Genomic DNA, 20,458 nt, shown 5'->3' with positions numbered 1-20,458 from the left:
AGAGTCATGCTCCTGTTTACTGCTGGACAAGGAGCTCTGGGTAGTCAAGGCCACACACATCAACGTCCTGGTCATTGTGAAATGCAATAGGCCATTTTTCCTTGATTGACGCCGAGTTCTCCGATTATCAGACCCAACAAGAGAGGCGTTGGCTGTGACGGCGTTCCTCATCACACTTTGCTAGCAGAGGAACCGTTCAGGTCAGTTGTACCAAAGGTAATTCGACCCTCGGAGGACCTAGACAGAGAGACGTTGCCCGCTTGCAGAGACACAACCACATCAACACTGGGAAATGGCGGCCCCCCCCCTCCCCATCATCGCGGATGATGACTCGACCCGTGATGACGGCCTCCTTGCGCAGGTTGCCCTGGCGCAGCTCTTGGTCGAATTCCAACAGGCCCAAACAGCGCAGCCACTGGGGGTGAAGGACCGTCGGGTGAAGCAGGTCGAACTGAGCCTTGGTTATCGGATGCTGCAATATAGGTGGAACACGTCCAGTGAGGGACCGAGTACCGGAGTATTTCCAATTCTCTCTCCATTTTCGAGACCATATGGAAATCTACCAAGATGCTATGATCCAACTTCGCGAGTGCAGCATTTTACGGGTGAATCCCAACAACAGCAGTGCTATCTACTGGACTAACTACGACGGCCAAAAGTCTGGCAGCCACATGTTTGAAGTTTTGATAGGTTTTACCTGTCCTAATCCCCTTGCACACTTTCATTACAACGTGAAGAACATTGGCATGAAGTAAAGGGAGGGACTATTCTTTGCGAAATCTCGAATGATGACCTTGGCGAGTATCTGCTACCCGAGGTGCTTGCAGAATATCTTCCTGTCGAAGCCAGGGGACACGTCCGTTGCAGCGAGGACCAATCGCACTGGTTCTCCTAGATCGGCATGCGAACAGACATGGCAGTCAATGAAGTACATCCCTCATGAAGAGTTCGCAGGCACGGTAGCTGGCAAGAGGTATGCAAAGTATTTGCATGCCTGAAGGATGAAACTCTCCCACTCCAATTATTCAAGAACAGGAAGTTCCCGTTCACTGCAACCGCACTCTCAACAAAAGGGCTCTTGCGAGAACTGCGTTTGGGCCAATCGAGCGCAAAATGCTCCTTCCATTCTGATAAAGTTGTCGGCTAGGATTCTGAGCTGGATAAGTACTAGTGAAGACCAACTTTGTGATGGGGCACTACCATATGACTTCCTTAAACTGACCACATCACAAACTACAAAATACCGTATGTTATCACTCTTCTCTCTCTATAACTCTACTAGTCTGCACTAATTGATTGTCTTAACTAATGCTTTATTAGCACATCATGATAGTACAACAAATTTAAGAATCTCCGAAGATCGTCCATGAAATCCCATCAAAGAACATGCGAAAAGAAGCACGTTCTGTCATGATGCACATTCCTGATCGCCATGGAGTCGTTGCGAAGGTTGCGGGCAAGCATTACCTTGCACTGACTGCACAAGAGAAGTCCTGCGTCACTCTCCTTGATGTTGTTTGCAACATTGGGTGGTCCTTTGGTAGGGATGGTGAGCCAAAGACCAAAGCCGGTTATGAATTCCATTCAGCAATCCGCCGTCATTCTCTACCAGTGTGGCATCGAAGTGGACATGATACACGACACCGCATGTAACAGAGATCGAAACCTACAGCGCTGCTGATATACGATTTGAGGCTTCTCTGCCAGTCCACTTTGCAGTGGTGCGCAAAGCTCATCACGCAGGGAGTCCCGCTTGTTCGAGAGGACTTCGGTCCAGCCTAACTGAGGATGGGGAGTTTCACCAGGCGCCTCTGTGGGGTCTCCTGGTTTCTGGGGGAATTGGAACCTGGCAGGCCATGTTGGACTTGAATGAGATTATGAGTTCTCCATTTGCTGCAGCTGACCAATTGGTCACTGGCCTGGACTCCTGGCATCCAAGCTGGCGTGCCATCCAGCGTCACTCCTACAAAAAGCTACTCACAAATGAGAGGGGTAAAAGCGAAGAAGAGGCAGCTTCGGCCAAGTGCCCAACAGCACCAACATTCCTCCATACGGCAGCCAAAGTGCCGGCTCCACTGATTCTACAAGGAGCCACCCTACAGATTTGAAAACGGAGCAAAGAATCTCTTTGATAGCCCTCATAATCACCTTGGGCAATGCACAGGGAAGCCATGGGATATCATTTTAAGAATCACTAGGAGGCTGCAATGCGTCCGCAACTAGACAAACTTGCAGGTGCATGAGGCTCACGAACTAGTACCATATCCTAAGCATGATTTCCTGGTACTTCCAGGGAAATGGGTCCACTATTTGAAGCTAGATGCGGACAACTACGTTATCGATTTTCATGTGAGAATATATGGACTGATGAGAAGTTATCATCGTGCTCATCACTAGTTGGTGGAGATCAGAAAATAAACACCTTGATTGAGAGGTAGTTAAGTAATGAGACATCGTCATTCCCAAGCAGTCATCTTTAAGCAGTTTCAAATCCAGTCCATGGTGGAAGATGAAAGCACCAACTCATGTAGGAACAACCGTGGGTCAGTCCTTCTGTACATCGAATTTATCTTCTACTTCATCAGCTGTGGATCTTTGTTGATGGATGGCTGGATACGCCTCAGTTTATTGAGTATCTTCCTGAGTTGGAGGCTGCGCGGACTTTCCCAATGATGACGAAAATCTCTGAGCACTCAAATGTCACAATGCCAGAGGAGTAGTTCATAGGGAACGGCAAAGACTACCGAGAATCCGTAATGCCGCCCCAAACAGCCGTTTCAGTTTCTTCATTGCTCGTCCCTCGTCCGTTGGGGCCATTACGTCCTGATGAACTTCTCTTCCAGGGCTGACATTAGAGGATTAGTACTGCGTACCTCCTTTGACTCTCACACTCCAAAACTTGTGCGGCTCCTTTGCACCGACGATCAATGAAGGAAGGGGAGTCTAACAACCTCTTCTATTGCTTGTGGAACTAATCAGCTCCGAGACACGAGGCCAGATCTACAAGACCACGTAGCAATTAACTTCGGCTAGAAAACTGGCTGCGAACCAAACTCACAAACAACCATTTAACCGCGCCCAAAAGGTAGATCGGGGAAAACGGCCGTTTTTCTCCACGGGCTAACTCTCCACCGTTCTCCATTCGAAACGGGGAATCATCCGGCGATTAACCGGACGCCAGGGCCTAGGCCATTCACCGCCGATGTGAGTCATGGAGAGCTGGCTGAAATAACAACAGTCCGAAAATCTGGATCCTGCTGGAGAGTAACTCATGGAAAAGCCACAAAGTCATGGTAGTTTTCTCGTCGGGGAGTGTCGGAGGTTGATGGCTAGGATTGAATCACTCCGTGTGAAAAAGTGGTTGGAACTCTAATAGGATAAGGTTACGAAATACTTGTTTCCGTCATCATCACTGCTGTTGGAATTAACCGACACACAGCTTGGTCTCTTGGAGTGAACTCCTTCGTAAGTGAACGGAGAACCATCGAACACATCGCACTCTAGAGCAGCAAAAAACTTGGAAAACTGGGTGGTAGTCTTATCAGCGGCGAAATGACAACTTGGTCCCAAGCTCGAGACATACGGAGTACACGTGGGATAATAACGCAGCGGAGACAGCGCTTGGTCGAAATCTCCCCACGCCGTACCGAGATATAGCACTCCGTATTTCTTCGCCATATCAATCAGGTCAAACGAGGCATCATTCTCCATTCTTTGATGTACGGAGTATCGATGTAAGATTGCCATCCCACTCTCGCTGTCAGTAATCATTGTCTCCATCATCCACCCCCACTTTCACCCTTGAGCGCAGGGGCGTAGACTGTCTAGAAAGATTCTGGAACATCCAGACCCCTGCTCGCACCACCACCACAATGCACATACTATCCCTGTCAGTAATTCTGTCTGAGACATGCTGTCCTCTAAACCCACCATCCAGGAGAACGGCTAAGTGGCCCTGCTACGCCCCTACCAACAAGTGGGGGCCGTTTCCCCTTTTCTATACTCCGTAAGGTCCACAAGGTTAATAGTGGTCTGAACAATCCTGTTTCATCAGTTAGTATTTTGCTCAATCTGATTCACTGGCAGATGGGTGTTATAAGCTTTCTTCCGAAGAAAAAGGATAGCATGTAATTTGATATCAACGGGGATTTAACTCGGTGCATCGGAAATATCCGGATCGCCCTCAGTCTTTCCCTTGCTCGTACCCATTTCTTCTTCGTTGGGGTAACAATACTATACATATTACTTCATTAGCTAATGATTGCAGTATGGATGGCAGGGTATGGTTCGAGAGACATATATATGCGCCAAAGGCAACTGATATATGAGAGAGAAGGCAGCTTCGCCTGACTGTCAAAGATTGAAAGTCACTTAGAATGGGTAAGAAAGCAGAGGTTCTGAGTTGAGTGATAAATTCAGTAATATCACTCTTGTCTTGCTTTTGGCTACTCTTTCTAGGTGAGCTGCATATGGGAGCAATCCTGTGAAGTGGGAAATAGCTGCCCAGAATCAGGGAAATGATGCAAGTACATCCAATGTGTATCTACAGTGATGACAACAAACTTTATGAACACTGATAATTGATACCCTGCATAGCTGATATAAACCATGTACGAGAGCTAATGAACAGCTTGTTTGCTCTCTAACCTGCTGGTATGAGGCTCTTTGAATGATGAATCAGGAGGCTGGTTGAAGACTACTTGAGATACAGCTCAGTTTCAGTTCTCCTACTCCGTAGATCCTGGGCCCTGCGCATGAAGCATAGTAAGACCATATTAGCCACTTTTGATTCCCCACGGCCCGGCTAAACCTCAGGATGCTCGAAGCCCGCAAGACAGTAGAAGATGCCCCATTAAAGTACTCCACAAATAGATACCCGTCGTCTGACACTGACACTTCACCACAGTCACGGTTACATTGGGGGTTGAGGTGTGCTTTATCTGAGCCAACCACACCTCATGTATCCTTCCTGATAATGATGTGATGGTGGGCGTATCACTCTATAGGCAGTTGGTGTGATATACGCTCTGATATCGAGTCAGCAGTCAGCCTTATGGGGTCTCGGGTGGGGTTCAGGTGATGTTGAATATCTACAGGGCACTCCACTTCGTACGCCATATCGGAGGATATGTGGGTGAGATTGGTTCGGCGTGATATGAGACAGCTTTATAATGTAGATCTTGCTGACGGATGTTGGTCTGACACAGAAATGACCAGAGTTGATGACTGTGTTATTACCGTAGTATTATCTGACAATAGCACAGTAGTGTTATATCGCGTTTTCTTATTGCTTCCCTGGTTGCTTGTGTAACCCACCCAACCCCGTTACGGCTTGCTGAACAAGACATTGGACGACCAGCACCACTTCAAGACATATTTAGAAATTCGGTGGTTTAGCACATGAATGAAGTTGTGTTGCTATTCCGTCAGCTGTCAAATGGAATAGGTGATATCGTAGAAGTATTCAGTACTCGGCTCTCCGGAGCACCCTCTTTCTATCCGATATTGATGTTTACCTCGGTTGATATGGCTTGAAGAAAATGCCTACGGAGTACTCCGTAAAGCTACCTGCGAACCAAAACAGGAAAGATCACCGACTACGTCAGTCAACGTCAATAGAGTTGCCTTAGCAAGCAGACAGCAGACGGTAATATTTCGGAATAAAGGATGCGACCTAGGGACAACACTCACGGCCAGCATATGAACAGGGCCGAGGCTTCAACATTATCCTGATGACGAGGTTGGCCACCTCCGAATAACGACAACTATCAAGGACTAAATCAGCTATCATTATGGCTACTACTCCAGTCGATAGCAAAAAAAAAAAAAAAAAAGGTCCATCAGTGCAGATGGCACCAGGGATTCGCCCACTGTGTTCGCCACATATCTGCCCATTCCCCGAGCTCAGATGAAATACGATTTAACAATATGATCTATCCAGCGAGCGATCGCCGGGGGAAGCTGCAAAAGGTTGAAGCTCTGTCCAAGGTTTTGAGTTATTAGTAAAATATCCAGGTATTTGGAATCCGGGACCCTTTTGCGGACGGAAGGGATCGCGATTCTTCCGCCTGCTCCTGGAAACTGGGCCTGTAGCTCGAGCTGGAAGCAGCTTCCGCTGCGAGGAGGTCCGTTCTATGTATCCTCTTTTCCTGGATCGGAAGCGCCTTGCACGAAGTTGGAGATCCGTGCGGCGGGTATACGTACTATTGTCTTTGTCTGGAATGTGGCTATGGGATGGTGGTAACTGGCAACTCTGGGGAGTGAGGAGTGTGGGACTGACTCTGGCTTGTGTCCAAACGTGAGGAAGAATACCTTATGAATATGATGTACCGAATACAGGCGAGACATACATTCTGTACGCACTCCATGTTATGAGGAAACAAGTAGTTAGTCTACCCCAGACCTGGCCAGAGCTTGAGCTTGAGCTCGGACTCCTCTGCTCGGGCCATACCCGTGGCAGGTCTAGAGAGTCCAGAGCCGCGCAATGCTACTGCTCCAAGTACGATGGTCTGCACCAACAGTCGCCCTCACATGCTGCGATGACCGGTGACCGCACCAGATTCCAGTCTCCAGAATCAGAGTTGGAAGCTACAGCCCTAGATTGACATGACTCAATCTACAGATGCTCTAAGACCTCCACCCCGGTCGCAGATGCAGCAGCCACAGGTCATCCAGATAATGTGGCTGATAGTCGGTAATGCCTGAGCGATCTAAGCTCCTTCATGCATCAACAGGTATCAAACCCTTCATTTCCCGTATGCCGCTGGCATGGCGGGCTGGAATCCAATCATGGAGGAAGCGGTGAATCACCGCTCATTTGGCGCCTATTATGCTGGAGGGATGGCGTGTGGCAAGGGGAGGGTGGCTAATGTACGTACCCTGCACCGCACAGATGTGTATGGGTGTGAGGTAAGTGTTGTATGTGTGCAATGTGCGGCGCATACGGGGTACATAATTATTGGCTAAGTAATGCGGTGTGTCTCTTTTGTGTACATTGTGCAGAGCAAGGTAGGTCAAGGTACTTGTGTCGACTGTCGAGAAGGGATGGAGAGTGGGCCAGGGTAATTAAATCATAATACATGCATTGCATGAAGAGCTGTAAGTGGGCGGAACTGCAGGGTTGAATCCGGGATCATGGGCCTACGAATCTGATCTTTTGCGATCTGAATTATCGGGGAGGATTGGCTGGTGGTCCCGGAATGCTGGGGTGTCGCAGCTGCAGCGGCGCCGCCCTTGATAATCTACCATCAATCAATCAAGCCATAAAGGTATCAATATTTGCTAATAAGTAGCACAGAAGTACTACCTGCGCTCTCTCGCCGGTGGCTTTGGCCGACGGGTAATGGAATGAAGGAGCCACTGAACATGGGAGAGAATGGACAGATAGTCGTCGTCATCAAACAATATCGATCGATTAACTTGAGATGCAACATAACTTGAATTCAATGCACATATTCCTGTTCTAGAAGAAACTTGTGACGAGACAGGACCCTGTTGTCCTGATAGACCGTCTCCTTTATTGACCAAATCAGGGAAACGACACATATCCGCCTTGGTCGATGCATTCCCACGGTCGGACACAGTGTTCGACAATAGTAGTATGAGTACTCCATAGTCACCCCTTGATTTGGGATTGCGCCTCCCATCACTGTCTTCCATCGCTTGGGCCTACACCATTGTAAACTCCGTCAAAGTAAGTATCCATCAGACATCACCCTCCTCAATCCCGCGCCCTGTCTCCTGGAAGCTGGGAACCTAGCACGGCCATTTCCCGGTCTTCCGCGGCTCATCCCGTTCCCTCTGTCCCTTCCCTAGGGAGTACTTTTCCCCAAAGTTGATTGATCGCAATGTCTAATAATTGGGTACAAGACGACGTAATGTGGTGTCTACCAGAAAAGCAAAAAGACGGAAACAAAGCAACGGAACGACCCCTTAGCCCTATTTTTTTAACGATCCCTACCGCTCTAAGTAAACCACTGTTGACTAGTAGGATAGATGTATCCGCCTGGACGGGTACGATCGTCGATGTGGCTCCCCCCGGTTATGTGGAAGGAATTCCGCGGTGGCTGAACCACGGCGGTTTGGGCGGTGATTGGGCCTTAGTCTTCCAATGTCCTTTTGTTTTAGTTGCTCGTGATCGATAGGTAGATTCGATGACTGGGTCTAGACTTTGCGGATCCTGAACCTCGGGATAAGTGAGTACGAAGCACCCCCTGATCAATTGAGACTGACAGTTGATACATCCAGTGTACTCGATAGGTCTCTTTTACATCGTCGAATTAAGCTGTCATATTCTTCAGGTGTTTGAAGTACCTGTGGAGTAGAATTTGCAATCAACAAATTTCGATGGCTCGTCCATATTGTCGGGTTAATAAAAGGACTGGTGCTTGGAGGGCGATACATCTTTCCCGATCGAGTGATTGTGTTTCCAAGTTGATTGCTCGATCGGGAATGTAACACGGTGCTTTGGACTCTATATAAAATAGTCCGTACCATCCATCTAGTAGTGTGATCATCGCTGCCTTACCCAAAGTACTTTGCATCTAAGTCGTACCCAGCTGGATGGTTCTGAGATTTGGGTGTCAGAGTCGGCACCTAAGGGGAAACCTCCCCTCGGGTACAAGTTGTGATCAACATGAGGAGGAGCTAGTAGCTGAGAAATGGATTGTTCTGAATCCTTCGGACCCGTCCCTGACATGTGCTCTCGCCTTAAACATCCTGTACTCATCTTCAGAGTGAATCACGGGCAGATTCTCGTCAGGGAGCGGTTGATTATCTTCATCACGGATCACTTCCGAGTGCGACTCCAACTGACATGTGTCATCTTGATGTGATTCCTCGTTGCTTGTGACATTGCTCCGATATGTGACAGCCTCCTGTGCTTGGCGCTTGGTAGCACGGAGTACTTCTATTTCTGGTCAGGGGAGTTTGTGCGGTGGAAAGCACTTGAGTTGCGACACCGAAATTTCATACTTTCCCTTCTGATTGTAGTCATCAGCCTAGAAGGGCCCATTCATTTCTCTATGGACAAAGAACTAAACTGTATTGCAAAGTCGGTAGTTGCAGACGGAAGATTACCTACCAAGGGAGTCGCCCTCTGTTTTTCCGTCTAACTATCCAAGGTATCATGACCATAATTCCACCAGTCACAAGCTCGGCTGAAGTCACGGGAAAATCCAATCTCGGGGAGGAGGGGTGTTTCATATGTCTCATCCTGGTGGCCATGGGTTGTAAATTGGTGTTTCCCCCAGACGGGGAGCTTTCCAGAGACGCGGGTCGGAGGCCGTTGGATGGGACAGAACTGCCTACGGAGTAGTCACACCTCATAGAGTTCCTAAAAATCTGGTGACGAGGTTACTTCCAGTCCCCCGTACTCATAGAGCCTTTCTCATTTATCCTATGGGTCTGGGTTTGAGTTATCATGTGTTCGAGGCGCCGAGGTACCACCGGTCGCTCTTTTGTGGAGGATGGATGCCTCACTTCCTCGGCAGGTGGGCGGACATCTCAGGAGGGAGAAGCGATCTGATTTTGATCCCAGTTCATCTCGAAGAAGACTATAATTCTTTGTACTCTAGTTAAGGCAAAAAGAGGATTTGGCTTGGCCTTATGGCCGTCCATAGCAAATGAATTTTGCCGTGACTGCGAGATGCGACCGAAGGACCATAAAATAAGGACCGAAATAAGGCCGCATGCACACTAGGAGCTCTTAACAAATAGCCGGATCTCCACCGCGGATGCCGCGCAATTTACCGCGCTTTTGGGGCAAGGCATTCTTTGCTTTTCCTAGCTTCGGTTTTTTGGAAGCCACGATCAGGAGTCTGTAGACCGAAGCCAGCACAAATGACCTTGGGCAGAGATTGGAACTTCACCATCAGCATTGCAAAAATCAATCATCTCCTTGGCTTTTTGTTTGTCGCCCTGACCGCCAGAAAGAATGGCCAGAAAACAACACACCGATCGCGGCCTGAACACTCAGCCTCTACCTATCTACGCGCAACGTTTGTAGTTTGATCTCTGGCTGGACCATCGATAAGTATATATTCCCATGTGAACTTGCGGACTTGCATCCGCCCGCTGTACGTATCTCTGTTACATCGTGCATCCGCTGTGAGGAATGCGTCAAACGGTAGGAGCGGTGAAAATCTGAGCTATCATCCTGTTGTGTGATTCGACAGTACATGATTTCTCTTTGACCTTGAATACAGCAATCAGGTTTCAAGGTGTTGACCGCAAGAAATACAGACACATTAGGTGTCCAAAGAAGTGGTTTGATTGTGGCAAGGGTGGAAGGTGGCTTTCTTTTACTTTTTCCTCTCCAAGTTTGACACGGAGCACATGGGGTAACTGGCGTGCAATGTGTTCGAATCGACCGCCAAAGAAGTGGCAACCATGTTGACCACCACTCGGTATCAGCCTTCACTCCAAGATTCACTCAAAACCCAGACAAATTTGTTGGGATGAAACGACGGTCAGAAATGGGGCCCTGTCTTACTCTTGACTTGAAAAAAGTGATGCTACTCTGCGGAAGTTCAGGCTGCTGTTGGTGTTGCATATGAAGCTCGTAAAGTAATGGTTGTCAGACGCTGAACTGGAGTCGGTGAGATTGCACGGGGTTCTATTTCGGCACACTTCAAGATAATAATATCCGTAATGGGAAATAATACTCTTCTCTTTTGGGGGAATTATTCCTCCGGGAATTTCCTCAAAAGAATAATCAATATTCTGGATGATTTTGATTATTTCATTTTTTTTCTCCTTTCCATTTATTTATTTTATGATTTATCCCTTCTTCCCCACGCCCGCCCCCAAATCCGATCTTCCCCGGCCCGCGGTCCGGCGAAAGGAAAAATAAATAATAAATATGCGGGAATAAATAAATAAAGAATTAAAAATTAAAAATTAAAATGAAATATTTCGGGTGAAAGAAAATAGATAAATGCAACGAACAAAGGCCAGAAGGAATAGAAAAAGATAGATCCACGCCCACTGGACCAGGGTCTTCTGCTGTCAGATTGTTTCTACTCTCTGTCAAACAGCTTCTCGTCCAAAGAACGAAGTACCTAATATGAGTTCACAGTATCCTTCCACATCCATATCAAACTGGACTGGCCAATTTCGACGACCTGTATACTTCCGCTACGCCTAAGACCTTCGACTCATACCATCTCTTTCTCACACCCAACCATCTATTGCATACATACGGGGCGCCCCTTCCGCCTGATCGCCGTGGTCGCAGACTGTTGTCACTGACCCCTTTCAGCACTTGATTGTTGGATCTTCGGGCGGCAGTTTTAAATCAGGAATAAGAAAATCTACACCCGATTTTCTGCACCTGTGTGGTATTTTTGATTGCAGAGTGGTGGAGCCCAAGCATTTTTGTTTTTTTTTTTTTATTCTATTTTATCTTATATATTTATTATTTTCCAACCCCCGCGACGCCTTATCTGTTGGGATATGCAAGGGAGTCCAGACTTCCCCGATCATCGATCTGGCCATCTATCTATATACATATACTCAAATACCCATTATTCACTCTGCCACTTTCTCATCAGCAACAACAACAACAACCCCATTCACTCTTGCCAAAAGAGTATTTATCCTTTTGATTCCGCGCTCTCCTCTATACTCTCCATACTCTTACACACCTCCACATACTCTTACATCTTCGACTGCTTCCAACGCGACACCTTCTCCTTGGTATATCACCTGTTCCATTTCTACCAAGATACAGAGAAGGCACTTCAAACACACCGGAACAATGTATCCCTGCCTCGCTTTCAGTCACAACCGGTCGAGTATCAGGTCCACCCCTAGCGAAGCCAGCCCGACCCTCATCAATCATGTTTCCACCATCACGGACAGCTTTATGGGCGATGGCTACTTCAACTCCTTCGACTCAGAGGTTCCTAGAGCCCCTCCACCGTCTCTGGACAACGATACTCTGCTCGATATTCATCCCCGCAAGACCTCCTTTTCTGATGTCCTTGGAATGAGCAGCGCCTGTGCTTTTCCCTCTTGGCCCAAGCGTCCCAGTCTGCTGAGCTCAGACTCGGAGGGATCAACTGCTTCTGCTTACCTCTCGGACGAGGACCTACTGTTCTCTAGTGGCCCCGTTTCCTCCTCGGAGTCCGCTATTGAAGAAGAATCCGCTGCTCAGGAACCGGCCATTGGCGCTCATTCCTTGACCACCGAACAACAGATCCAGATGCTGCGCGCTGCTGCTGAAGAAGAGGCTCACCGCGCCCGTTTCCTGGCTCAAGTTCAAGCACATGCGCGCGCTCAGCAAGCTCTCCGTGTAGCTCAGATGGCTGCAACGGAAAAGGAGAACACAAAGAGCAAGAAGCGCAGAACTTTTTCGGACAGGAAGAAACGCGCGACATTCGTCAGAGCCATTGCCAGTCGTTCTTAGCGCATTGGGATATTTGTCATCGCATCTTTTTTTACTTTTGTTACACCATAAGCGTCATGATACTGTGATACCCCCACTGCTCGCGCCTTGGTCCACCCCACCTTTTTCCTTACAACTTGCTTCATCGGGTCTCTGGAGTTTTGGCATGTCAGCTGCATCGCCACTACATAGCGCTTTCGATTCTTTTTTTTTTTTTTTTTTTTTTTTTTCTCATTTTTCAATTTGAACCTCTATCAGCTATCGACAGTCCTATTCCTCGAATTGCAGCAAATGATAGCTTCTGCCTGCTGTCAGATGCAGAGTGGAAGGCACCTGCTCCAGACCTTTCTGGAAAGGATGAGCAAAGCGCGAGTCTCTGGGATGACAGGAGAGAGAATATGCACGTGCATCACCCAGTGTCTCATCCGGCGCCTTGGTTGGCTGGTGCGGGTTGCGCCGACGCAGGCGTGCGAACTTCCATGGCCGACCGGGCGTGCCGTGATTTGCTGCCCAAGACAGGCGGCCTGATTACATAATTTCCCCTCGCTGACGGCGCATTGCAAAAAAAATAATATGAACCAACTGGTCATCCCCCTCCTTCTCCCGCTGGCCGGTCTCCGCCTTGTTTTCCCTTCCCTCGCCTGCTTATCGCAGTGGCGCTCTCTCTTCTGCAACACTGACAGGGGGATCTTACGCCACGGATCAGCCTATCAATCTTCACGATCTCACCGCCATTGTGCCAGGCGCCGCCGATTAAGTCATTGTACCTAATCGCAATGACTCACCCGAGATGATGCTGTCATAGTTGCTGTTCAAGCCTGATGGCCATCTCGAATCTTCCCGGCCCGGTCTTATCTGCCTCCTTTTACATCACGTTTTCTTTTCTCGTTATTCTGATGCGTTGTCGCGATGGCGTTGGTGGGCATAGCCGGCGCTCTGTCCTCTCGATATTTCGGGCTTATTCTTTTCGTTGTTTCTTCATCATCAGCGAGCATGAGACCCATCTGTCCTGCCTTGTTTTCAGCGCTTGATATTCCGTGTTTAGATACCCAGTCTTGTACTTTGGTCACCTCCTGTTCTGGCGTCTCATACCCCGAGTGTGTTACATCACAGCTCTTGCGTTGCTTTTGTGTTCTGGTCGGATTTGGGAGCATATCTGCTAGCATAGCATGTACCGCGTGAGGTAGCATAGCATTGCAAATACTATTAATTCAGATACATATGTTTAATCTTCTCCATGCAAATAATTAGAACTAATGTAGTCTAGATAGATCCAATCCAGTGTCAACATTCTAATAACTAGTCTTCTACTCATTACTGTATTATCATATACCAAAGTACAATCAGAAAAATTCTATGGAGTATTCTACAGCCCCTTCCCAAGCAACTCCACACCAACCTCCCTGACCAAACCCTCTTTCGCAAAAACCTGCATCTCCCCCTTGGCCTTCACCGTCTCCGCAATCCCCATCGCCCGACAGAGATCAACAACCGCCCCATCCGCCGGCGCCTCGTAGACCAGAAGCCCCAGAGCAAACAAGAGCCCATGCAGTGCTTCCGCGCTCTCCGCCTCCTGGGCGATCGCTTCAACCAGCGACGCGGTGAGCTCGACCTGTTCCTCCTCGGTGAGTTTATCGGGGTGGCCGGCGAAGCGCGCGTTGTGGTTCGCGGCGGAGAGGTTGTAGGCTAGGGAGGCGGCGACGGTGCGGAGGTTTGGATGCGGGTCTAGGAGGGAGGATGTTGCGAGGGTTAGGACTGTGGTGTGGAGGTTGTTGTTGTTGGCGGTATTTGTGGTGAGATGGTCGAGGTAGAGCGGGGAGCTGAAGAGGTTGCAGATGAGTTGGAGCATGACGATCCGAAGATTGTAGGGGCAGGAGGAGAGTTTCGTGGATGGGGAGAGGAGGTTGAGGAGGGTGGTGTGGTTGGGTTCTTCGGCAAAGAAGCTTGATACCCTCGTGTCGAGGAAGAGGAGACGGGCGAGGTCGACGAGGGCGAACTGGTTTTCTGGAGGGAGGGCGTGAAAGGTGGATTGGAGATAGGAGGCGAAGGTTGGGAGGGCTTCGGGGAGGGCGACGTCTGCTGCTGGGCTGGTGGGTGTGGTTGATGATGAGCGGGCGGTGATGAAGGCGATCATGGACTTGAGACGCGGGTCCTCGTGGTGAGGCTGTAGTCTCTGGACAACTTTGTCGAGCGGAGGAACCTTCTTGTACATGACGAAGTTGGATAGATGACGCTGAAAGCTGGGGAGATGGAGTTGGCGATGGCGATGAGTCGGATGGGCCATCTCGATGAGTAGACGCACGTTGCCGCGCAGCTTGGCCGGGTCTGCACCGCTCCATTCGTCGAGTTTCTTGCCCTTGAGGAACGTCATGAAGGTCGGTGTCGCTCGTACCCCGTACTTCATGCTGACGTCGTAGGCGGTGCTGATGTCGACCTTGATGAGAACGGCCTTCTCACCTGCCTCCTCTGCCAGTTCATCGTAGGTAGGATACACAATCTTGCACGGTGGACATGTCGCTGAGGTGAAAAAGATAACTGCACACGATTTGACTGCTGATTCCAGCAGTTCCTCGAGCTGGTTGACGTTGCTGACCTGTCGTACAGTGCCAGGGTGCGTTGGCGCTGCAGTTGTGACTGGTGCCCTGGGAAGCGGCTGAGGAGCCGGCGCTGCAGTCTGCGTCACACCGCGTAGTGCCTGCTCAATCTGCGGCTTCATCATCTGCCCAAAGGGGGTGCTCAAGAACTTCTGAGGCAAGTTTTGAATGTGTTCTGGGATGCTCTTTCCGACCAGGAACATTGCCAGATCCTGTGTGAAATTGTTGCAATTGTGCAGAAAGAGGTCATACGACTGTCGGGGATGCTTTAGCCTATGCCTAATGCGAGAGTGAGTAAGAGCGCCATACCTCTGGCGTATAGATTGACGCAAGCGACTGGATATACTCTTCGACCACGTCGATTGGGAGCTCGGTTTTCCCGAGAAGCAACTTCTCCATTGGCTGTCCGTGATGTGTACTGCCAGGGACAGATGTTTGTATCCCCTGGCCAAAGTAGTACTCGACGCCATTGAGTACAATGGACGTGTGATATATGGCATCAATATAGGTTCCAGTCAATGCCAACGAATACTGCGATATGTTAGGACAACCACTACTGGGGCTGGAATGTGCAGTAAAGCCATACCATTCTTGCAAGACCCTACAGATAACATTAGTATACGCAAAACAGTACTTTCCAGATAATCATACCTTGGAGAGGTCATAGACATAGAGCTCCACATCCATCTTGACGTGGACAAGGCAGGACCGAGTCGAGTCGAGTCAAATGAAGTCTTTACTTGACAACAACGGCCTTTATCCCAAGAAAATATCAATAAAAAGAAGCTACCTTAGTTTTGTCAAAGGATTTAATGTGATCGACCGGCTGCATCTGTTACAAAAGCTGGAGGAAATTCAGGCATCAATTGGATCACGTTTGCCGATCTCCGTCACGAGGGTTCCGTCATGTTCGATTAGATACTATCATATTGGCTTGGTGTCTAGAATGCTATCTGATCATGCAAAAAGCCGTGGATCGTCCAACGCAAAATCGCAATTGCTGGAAAGAAAGCCATGAGTTCTGAAGAGAGTCCCTGGTAGAAACCTCCTCTGTGAATCTTATCGCGAAGCTATCGCCCATGGACCACTCGGAGAGCATTCCTTCTCCGCACCCGCGCATCTCTTCCTTTTGACAACATCTCCAAGTCAACTGTGCTGTACTCTGCACTTCAACCCTGCGACATGGTAAGCGCACACTTACCTTTTGTCTTTTTCTATCGTCACCGCTACTAATCCATCTTCTTTCAGCCCCCCAAGAAGCGCAGCGCCCCCGCCACCCCATCAGCCCCGAAGAAAGCACGCCAATCCAAACTTGCCAAAGAAAACGACATCAGCGCCGAAGAAGAAAGCGAGATCAAAGAAGTCTTCCACCTCTTCTCGACCACGGCCGAAGAATTCCCCAATGAGAAAGAAGGCGTTATCGCCCGCGAGGATGTGCGCAAAGCGCTCGTGTAGGTCCTCTCATTCATTCATCTACAAACCCAGCGTGGAACGCGTTATTGACGAAGCAGAAAAGAGCGCTAGGCCTGCCTCCCTCTGACTCCAGCGAGCTTCACTCGATCCTCTCCGCGGTTGATCCAACGAATACCGGTTTTGTCCCGTATGCGCCATTTGTGTCAGTCGCAGCGGCGAAATTGAGGTCGCGGTCTGATGAGGCAATGTCCGCAGAGGTGGATGCGGCGTTTCAGCTTTTCACCAAAGGGACGGATGGTCCGATTACGCTGGGGCATCTGAGGCGCATTGCGCGCGAGTTAAAAGAGGATAACCTTGGTGATGAGTTGCTCAAGGATATGATTCTTGAGGCGAATGGTGGCGCCGGTGTGAATGCCGGCGTTACGCTGGAACAGTTTCATGACGTTATGACTCGTGCTGGGGTCTTCTGATTGCATTTTGTTCAACTATCTTTTTTCGGGAGGGTTCAAGGCGTTCGAGGTGGTTTACTGCTTTAGCGGGTACCTAGGTTGGTGTTTTCACGTTTATATCCTGTCGCATCTTGAGCCCATACTGAGCTAGGTTTTATCTGGTGTTCTTCAGCTTTCATCAGACTACATCTTAAACTGTACCAGTTCGGAGACGTCAGAATACAATTGTAATCGGTGTTAATTGAGTCTCGATATCAGATAGCGACATATAATATATATATTGTGAATACAGCATCAGAATCCGATGTGGTGTAATGGCTAACATCGCTGTCTCTCACACAGCAGCTCGGGGTTCGATTCCCCGCATCGGAATAACTTTTTTCGACCACGTTATTTGTCCTGGGCCACGAAGCTACAAAGGTCTCTTTTTTCTTCGACGAAGTAGATATGAATGGTATTGCCTGACCTTTTGCTTTGATAGTCTCCTGAATTATACTAGAACAAGTTTCGCTTTCAATTAAGCTCGGAAGAAGAACGACCATCCATGAACGCCTAAAACATGCACAGTTGGGGTATCATTATAAACATAAACACATTCCGGAAGATGTTGAATAAGGCCGTAGTTAAGGCGTGACCTCAAGAGAAGATTCGCCCAGTGAACTTGCATGATCATCAGTCAGAAGCTGAAGCTTATAAAGGGGCACATCGAATCTGTCTGCAGCGGATACGCTTGTCGCCGGGGAGGTATCAGGAGAACCGTCAGTGATCGTAGATGTCGTAGACATATCGTTTGAAGTTGTTAAATCACAGACGGACTCGAGCTTCTCGTCCTCCACTGCGTGTGTTCCGTGAGTCGGAGTATAGTCTGAGCCTTGCCGATCAATGGCTTCGTAGAACAACATGAAAGCACCACCTTGAGACATCACGCTTGCCTCACTGACCATTTGTACATCGTCGTCACTCAATCGAAACCACCGTTCAGCTTTGTCCTTTTCGCCATCCGCCTCCAGTACAGTGTCTGGGACGTGGGCCGGGAAGACATCTGATGGGTATTTTCTGTAGCAGATATAATGTCCATTCTCATGGCGACCGTAGTGCGTAACCACGGCCCGCAACTCAAAAAAGCGGCCGGGAACATCGGAAGCCGACCCAGCTTCAGGTAGCATAGACTCCCTAGGGTCGGTGCCCCATCTTTCAATGTCCATCTGACCCCAACTGGAGGACTTTGTCCCCAGACACCATTCATTCAAGTCAAGGACATTGGGGAATCTGACGGCAGCATAATTCTTCCTGAGCATCCCTGTATTCTCGTCAAACATGCTTCGGTTGATATGTATCACAAGGCATTTCGGCGTCCTCGCGATTACCGCCTGTCTTGATTTGGTCGACGTGACGCGGTTCTTGGATGGAATATGGCACTTCTTCGACAAGGTCTTCTCCGCAAAATCATCCTCTTCTAGTGCTTCCTCAACAGCCCGCAATCGCTCTTCAGCGGAGGTCCTGAGTGCTCCTGAGACTTTTGAAGAGTCAGGCGTGTTCGGCAGTTTCATGTCTTCTTCGATTTGGTTTAGAAGATTTTCTAACTGGTCCTTGGCGCGTAAAAGAGTGCACTTTGCACATTCCACACCTTCGATGGGCTCGAGGTGCATGTACTGATCAAGGCATTGCCGTACATCGTATTCGTATTGCCCGCCAAGTGGTACCGTTAGGCAGTTGAACGGGATGAGAGAAAGACCTTCAGTCCAGCCGCATTTCATGCAACCTACTCTTTGCGCAAGAAGGCCCTCCAGAGGGTTGCGCGTCAGATGCCGTTCAGCTAAACGAGGAGATGAACTGTCTGCACCATCCACATCCGTATGTGGTTCTGCCCCGATGATGTTCTCGACAGGCCCTGCCATTTTCAACCCCAAATTCCTAGTCCGGCGTTTCGTAGCCTGCTGCACCTCGTGATCGACCTGACCGACAACTTTCGAAAAGTATTCCTGCGCATCCTGCTGTTGCCAACTGCTCATTGATTTGAGCTCCGCTGGAATCCACAGCCGCTGATCATGGTTATCAGCATTGTTTAATCGCTCGATGACGCCTCTGAGAGCCTGATGAGTCGAAAAGGATCCTTTATCCCCCAATGTCCGGATGTTGTGCTCCAAAAACTCTGCAAGAGAGAGTAGAGATGCTAGGCCCTGAATGATGCTATTCTGATAGCATGAATTGTCCCAGTTTCCGAGCCCTGGGGGCAGATGGTTCTTGGCGCCGAGTAACGCTGTACCGAATCCTGAAAAGGTCGTAGAACAAGGAAGGAAGGAGGAGAGGGAGGAGTTATTGAGTCCAAGGATACGTTGCATTGCTTCGCTTTTCGTTTGAAAGTTCATAGAAAGAAGGGCCTTGTCAGTTGAATCTAGGTTCGATGTCTTCGAATCCAGGGCGACAACTATTCGAGACGGTGTCAAATAGACTATGAGGTTCCACAGAGCTCGTGATATCAAAATTGGCGCGACTCCGAAGTAGTTTAAGACAAAATAAACCAAAAGGCCAATTGCAACTCCGTAGGTCAGAGTGTTATTATTACTCTGCAACCGCTGCAGGAACGTCTCATGCTGGCTATTTTGAGGGTTATGGAAAGGACTCTGAGTGAGGATGTCAAATCCCCCTCTTCGAGCATTCATGGCTAACCAGAAGAAAAGAACGACGACAGCATAGAGGCTTTTGGAGGATCAAATGAGAAGAGAAGGTTGAAGAAGATCTGTTGCATCTGCTATGGGACAAGGAGTCTTACGCCAGCTCGCGTCAGCCTCTGTAAAAGAAACCGCGGGCTGCGGTTGCGGTCTCTGTTGGCCACCGGAGCTTTTCTTCTATCGATAAGCGGCTTCTCCACCCACATCAACAACTTTGTCCGGACTATTTTTTCACTTTTCATTTTGAGTATCATAACGGAAAATGGCCAAAGCAAGACGTAAGTTCTCTACGCAGAAACTACCAGCAAAAGTCCCATTTGATGCTAACGTCACTATGAATTATAGCCAAGTCAATCCATTCTCGCGCTGCTCGGCGGGCGGCTTCCCCAAGTCTCGATGTCGACAAGTCGTTGACTTCACTGCCACGAGCCGAAAACACTGTAATACAGCGAGAATCTGTTCTGAGCGAACGAGCGAATGCTGGAGTGTCGAAAAAATCAAAGGCTAGGGCCAAAACAAGAGCACAGCGCTTGAGACAACAAAAGGGCATTGAAAGAGCTGAAATGGTCTACTCTCGGCTGGAAAAGAAGGTGGCTAAGAGTGTCTCCCGGGCTAAAATTGTCAAAGCACGCAGGGTATGAAGGTTCCTTATCTATGTCTGTGAGAATGTGAGAATGCTAACTTGACATTGCCGTTCAGTCTGATTGGGAATCTTTAAATCGCAATGTATCTGGGTCCATGTTCGAAGCTCTCCAAGAGCGGGATGATACCCGTCTCGATGATGCTATGATCGATGTTGCAGGTGCGCCGGCAACCAAGAAGCGGACATCAAAGCCGGCGGAGGCCACGCAGAACCCTGTGGCAGACGAGCATGCCGACATCGACGTTGACGATGACATTACTTGAGGATTCGATGGAATCAGGCAATGGATATCTCGAGTC

The 20,458-nt window shown here is 48.9% G+C and overlaps 7 protein-coding genes and 1 non-coding gene across 8 annotated transcripts; 6 read left to right on the top strand and 2 right to left on the bottom strand.

The window, feature by feature from the left end:
- Positions 1 to 292: 292 nt before the first annotated feature.
- AFUA_5G13680 (uncharacterized protein) lies at positions 293 to 839 on the top strand (the record flags this gene model as incomplete). The annotated part of the gene is made up of 1 exon (XM_748193.2): positions 293 to 839. One exon carries the CDS (start codon positions 293 to 295, stop codon positions 641 to 643), a length of 351 nt encoding a protein of 116 aa, XP_753286.1. The 3' UTR covers positions 644 to 839.
- Positions 840 to 915: 76 nt separating this feature from the next.
- AFUA_5G13670 (uncharacterized protein) lies at positions 916 to 2,117 on the top strand. The gene is made up of 3 exons (XM_748194.2): positions 916 to 1,245; positions 1,321 to 1,549; positions 1,657 to 2,117. The coding sequence occupies exons 2-3, from the start codon at positions 1,387 to 1,389 to the stop codon at positions 2,106 to 2,108; spliced, it is 615 nt and encodes a 204-aa protein (XP_753287.1). The 5' UTR covers positions 916 to 1,245; positions 1,321 to 1,386; the 3' UTR covers positions 2,109 to 2,117.
- Positions 2,118 to 11,758: 9,641 nt separating this feature from the next.
- On the top strand, positions 11,759 to 12,924 carry AFUA_5G13650 (uncharacterized protein; the record flags this gene model as incomplete). Its single annotated transcript, XM_748196.1, has 2 exons — positions 11,759 to 12,401; positions 12,710 to 12,924. 2 exons carry the CDS (start codon positions 11,759 to 11,761, stop codon positions 12,922 to 12,924), a joined length of 858 nt encoding a protein of 285 aa, XP_753289.1.
- An 830-nt stretch (positions 12,925 to 13,754) lies between these two features.
- AFUA_5G13640 (bifunctional C97 family peptidase/thioredoxin family protein) lies at positions 13,755 to 15,669 on the bottom strand (the record flags this gene model as incomplete). The annotated part of the gene is made up of 4 exons (XM_077804891.1): positions 13,755 to 15,236; positions 15,292 to 15,513; positions 15,569 to 15,583; positions 15,634 to 15,669. The coding sequence occupies 4 exons, from the start codon at positions 15,667 to 15,669 to the stop codon at positions 13,755 to 13,757; spliced, it is 1,755 nt and encodes a 584-aa protein (XP_077661027.1).
- Positions 15,670 to 16,164: 495 nt separating this feature from the next.
- AFUA_5G13630 (EF-hand superfamily Ca2+-modulated protein) lies at positions 16,165 to 17,148 on the top strand (the record flags this gene model as incomplete). Its single annotated transcript, XM_748198.2, has 3 exons — positions 16,165 to 16,167; positions 16,231 to 16,433; positions 16,499 to 17,148. The coding sequence occupies 3 exons, from the start codon at positions 16,165 to 16,167 to the stop codon at positions 16,863 to 16,865; spliced, it is 573 nt and encodes a 190-aa protein (XP_753291.1). The 3' UTR covers positions 16,866 to 17,148.
- Positions 17,145 to 17,216, top strand: tE(CUC)5. The gene has a single exon. It is a non-coding gene (tRNA).
- A 51-nt stretch (positions 17,217 to 17,267) lies between these two features.
- Positions 17,268 to 19,612, bottom strand: AFUA_5G13620 (ubiquitin-specific protease UBP1). Its single transcript, XM_748199.2, has one exon. The coding sequence runs from the start codon at positions 19,505 to 19,507 to the stop codon at positions 17,468 to 17,470; it is 2,040 nt and encodes a 679-aa protein (XP_753292.1). The 5' UTR covers positions 19,508 to 19,612; the 3' UTR covers positions 17,268 to 17,467.
- A 166-nt stretch (positions 19,613 to 19,778) lies between these two features.
- On the top strand, positions 19,779 to 20,422 carry AFUA_5G13610 (Alb1 domain-containing protein; the record flags this gene model as incomplete). The annotated part of the gene is made up of 3 exons (XM_748200.1): positions 19,779 to 19,794; positions 19,862 to 20,151; positions 20,216 to 20,422. The coding sequence occupies 3 exons, from the start codon at positions 19,779 to 19,781 to the stop codon at positions 20,420 to 20,422; spliced, it is 513 nt and encodes a 170-aa protein (XP_753293.1).
- Between the last annotated feature and the right edge of the window lie 36 nt (positions 20,423 to 20,458).

The sequence above is a fragment of the Aspergillus fumigatus genome, chromosome 5 (genome assembly GCF_000002655.1).
Source record: "Aspergillus fumigatus Af293 chromosome 5, whole genome shotgun sequence".
Taxonomy (NCBI): Eukaryota; Fungi; Ascomycota; class Eurotiomycetes; order Eurotiales; family Aspergillaceae; genus Aspergillus; species Aspergillus fumigatus.
The sequence above is the reverse complement of the archived record's forward strand: the minus strand, read 5'-3'. Positions and strand labels throughout refer to the sequence as shown.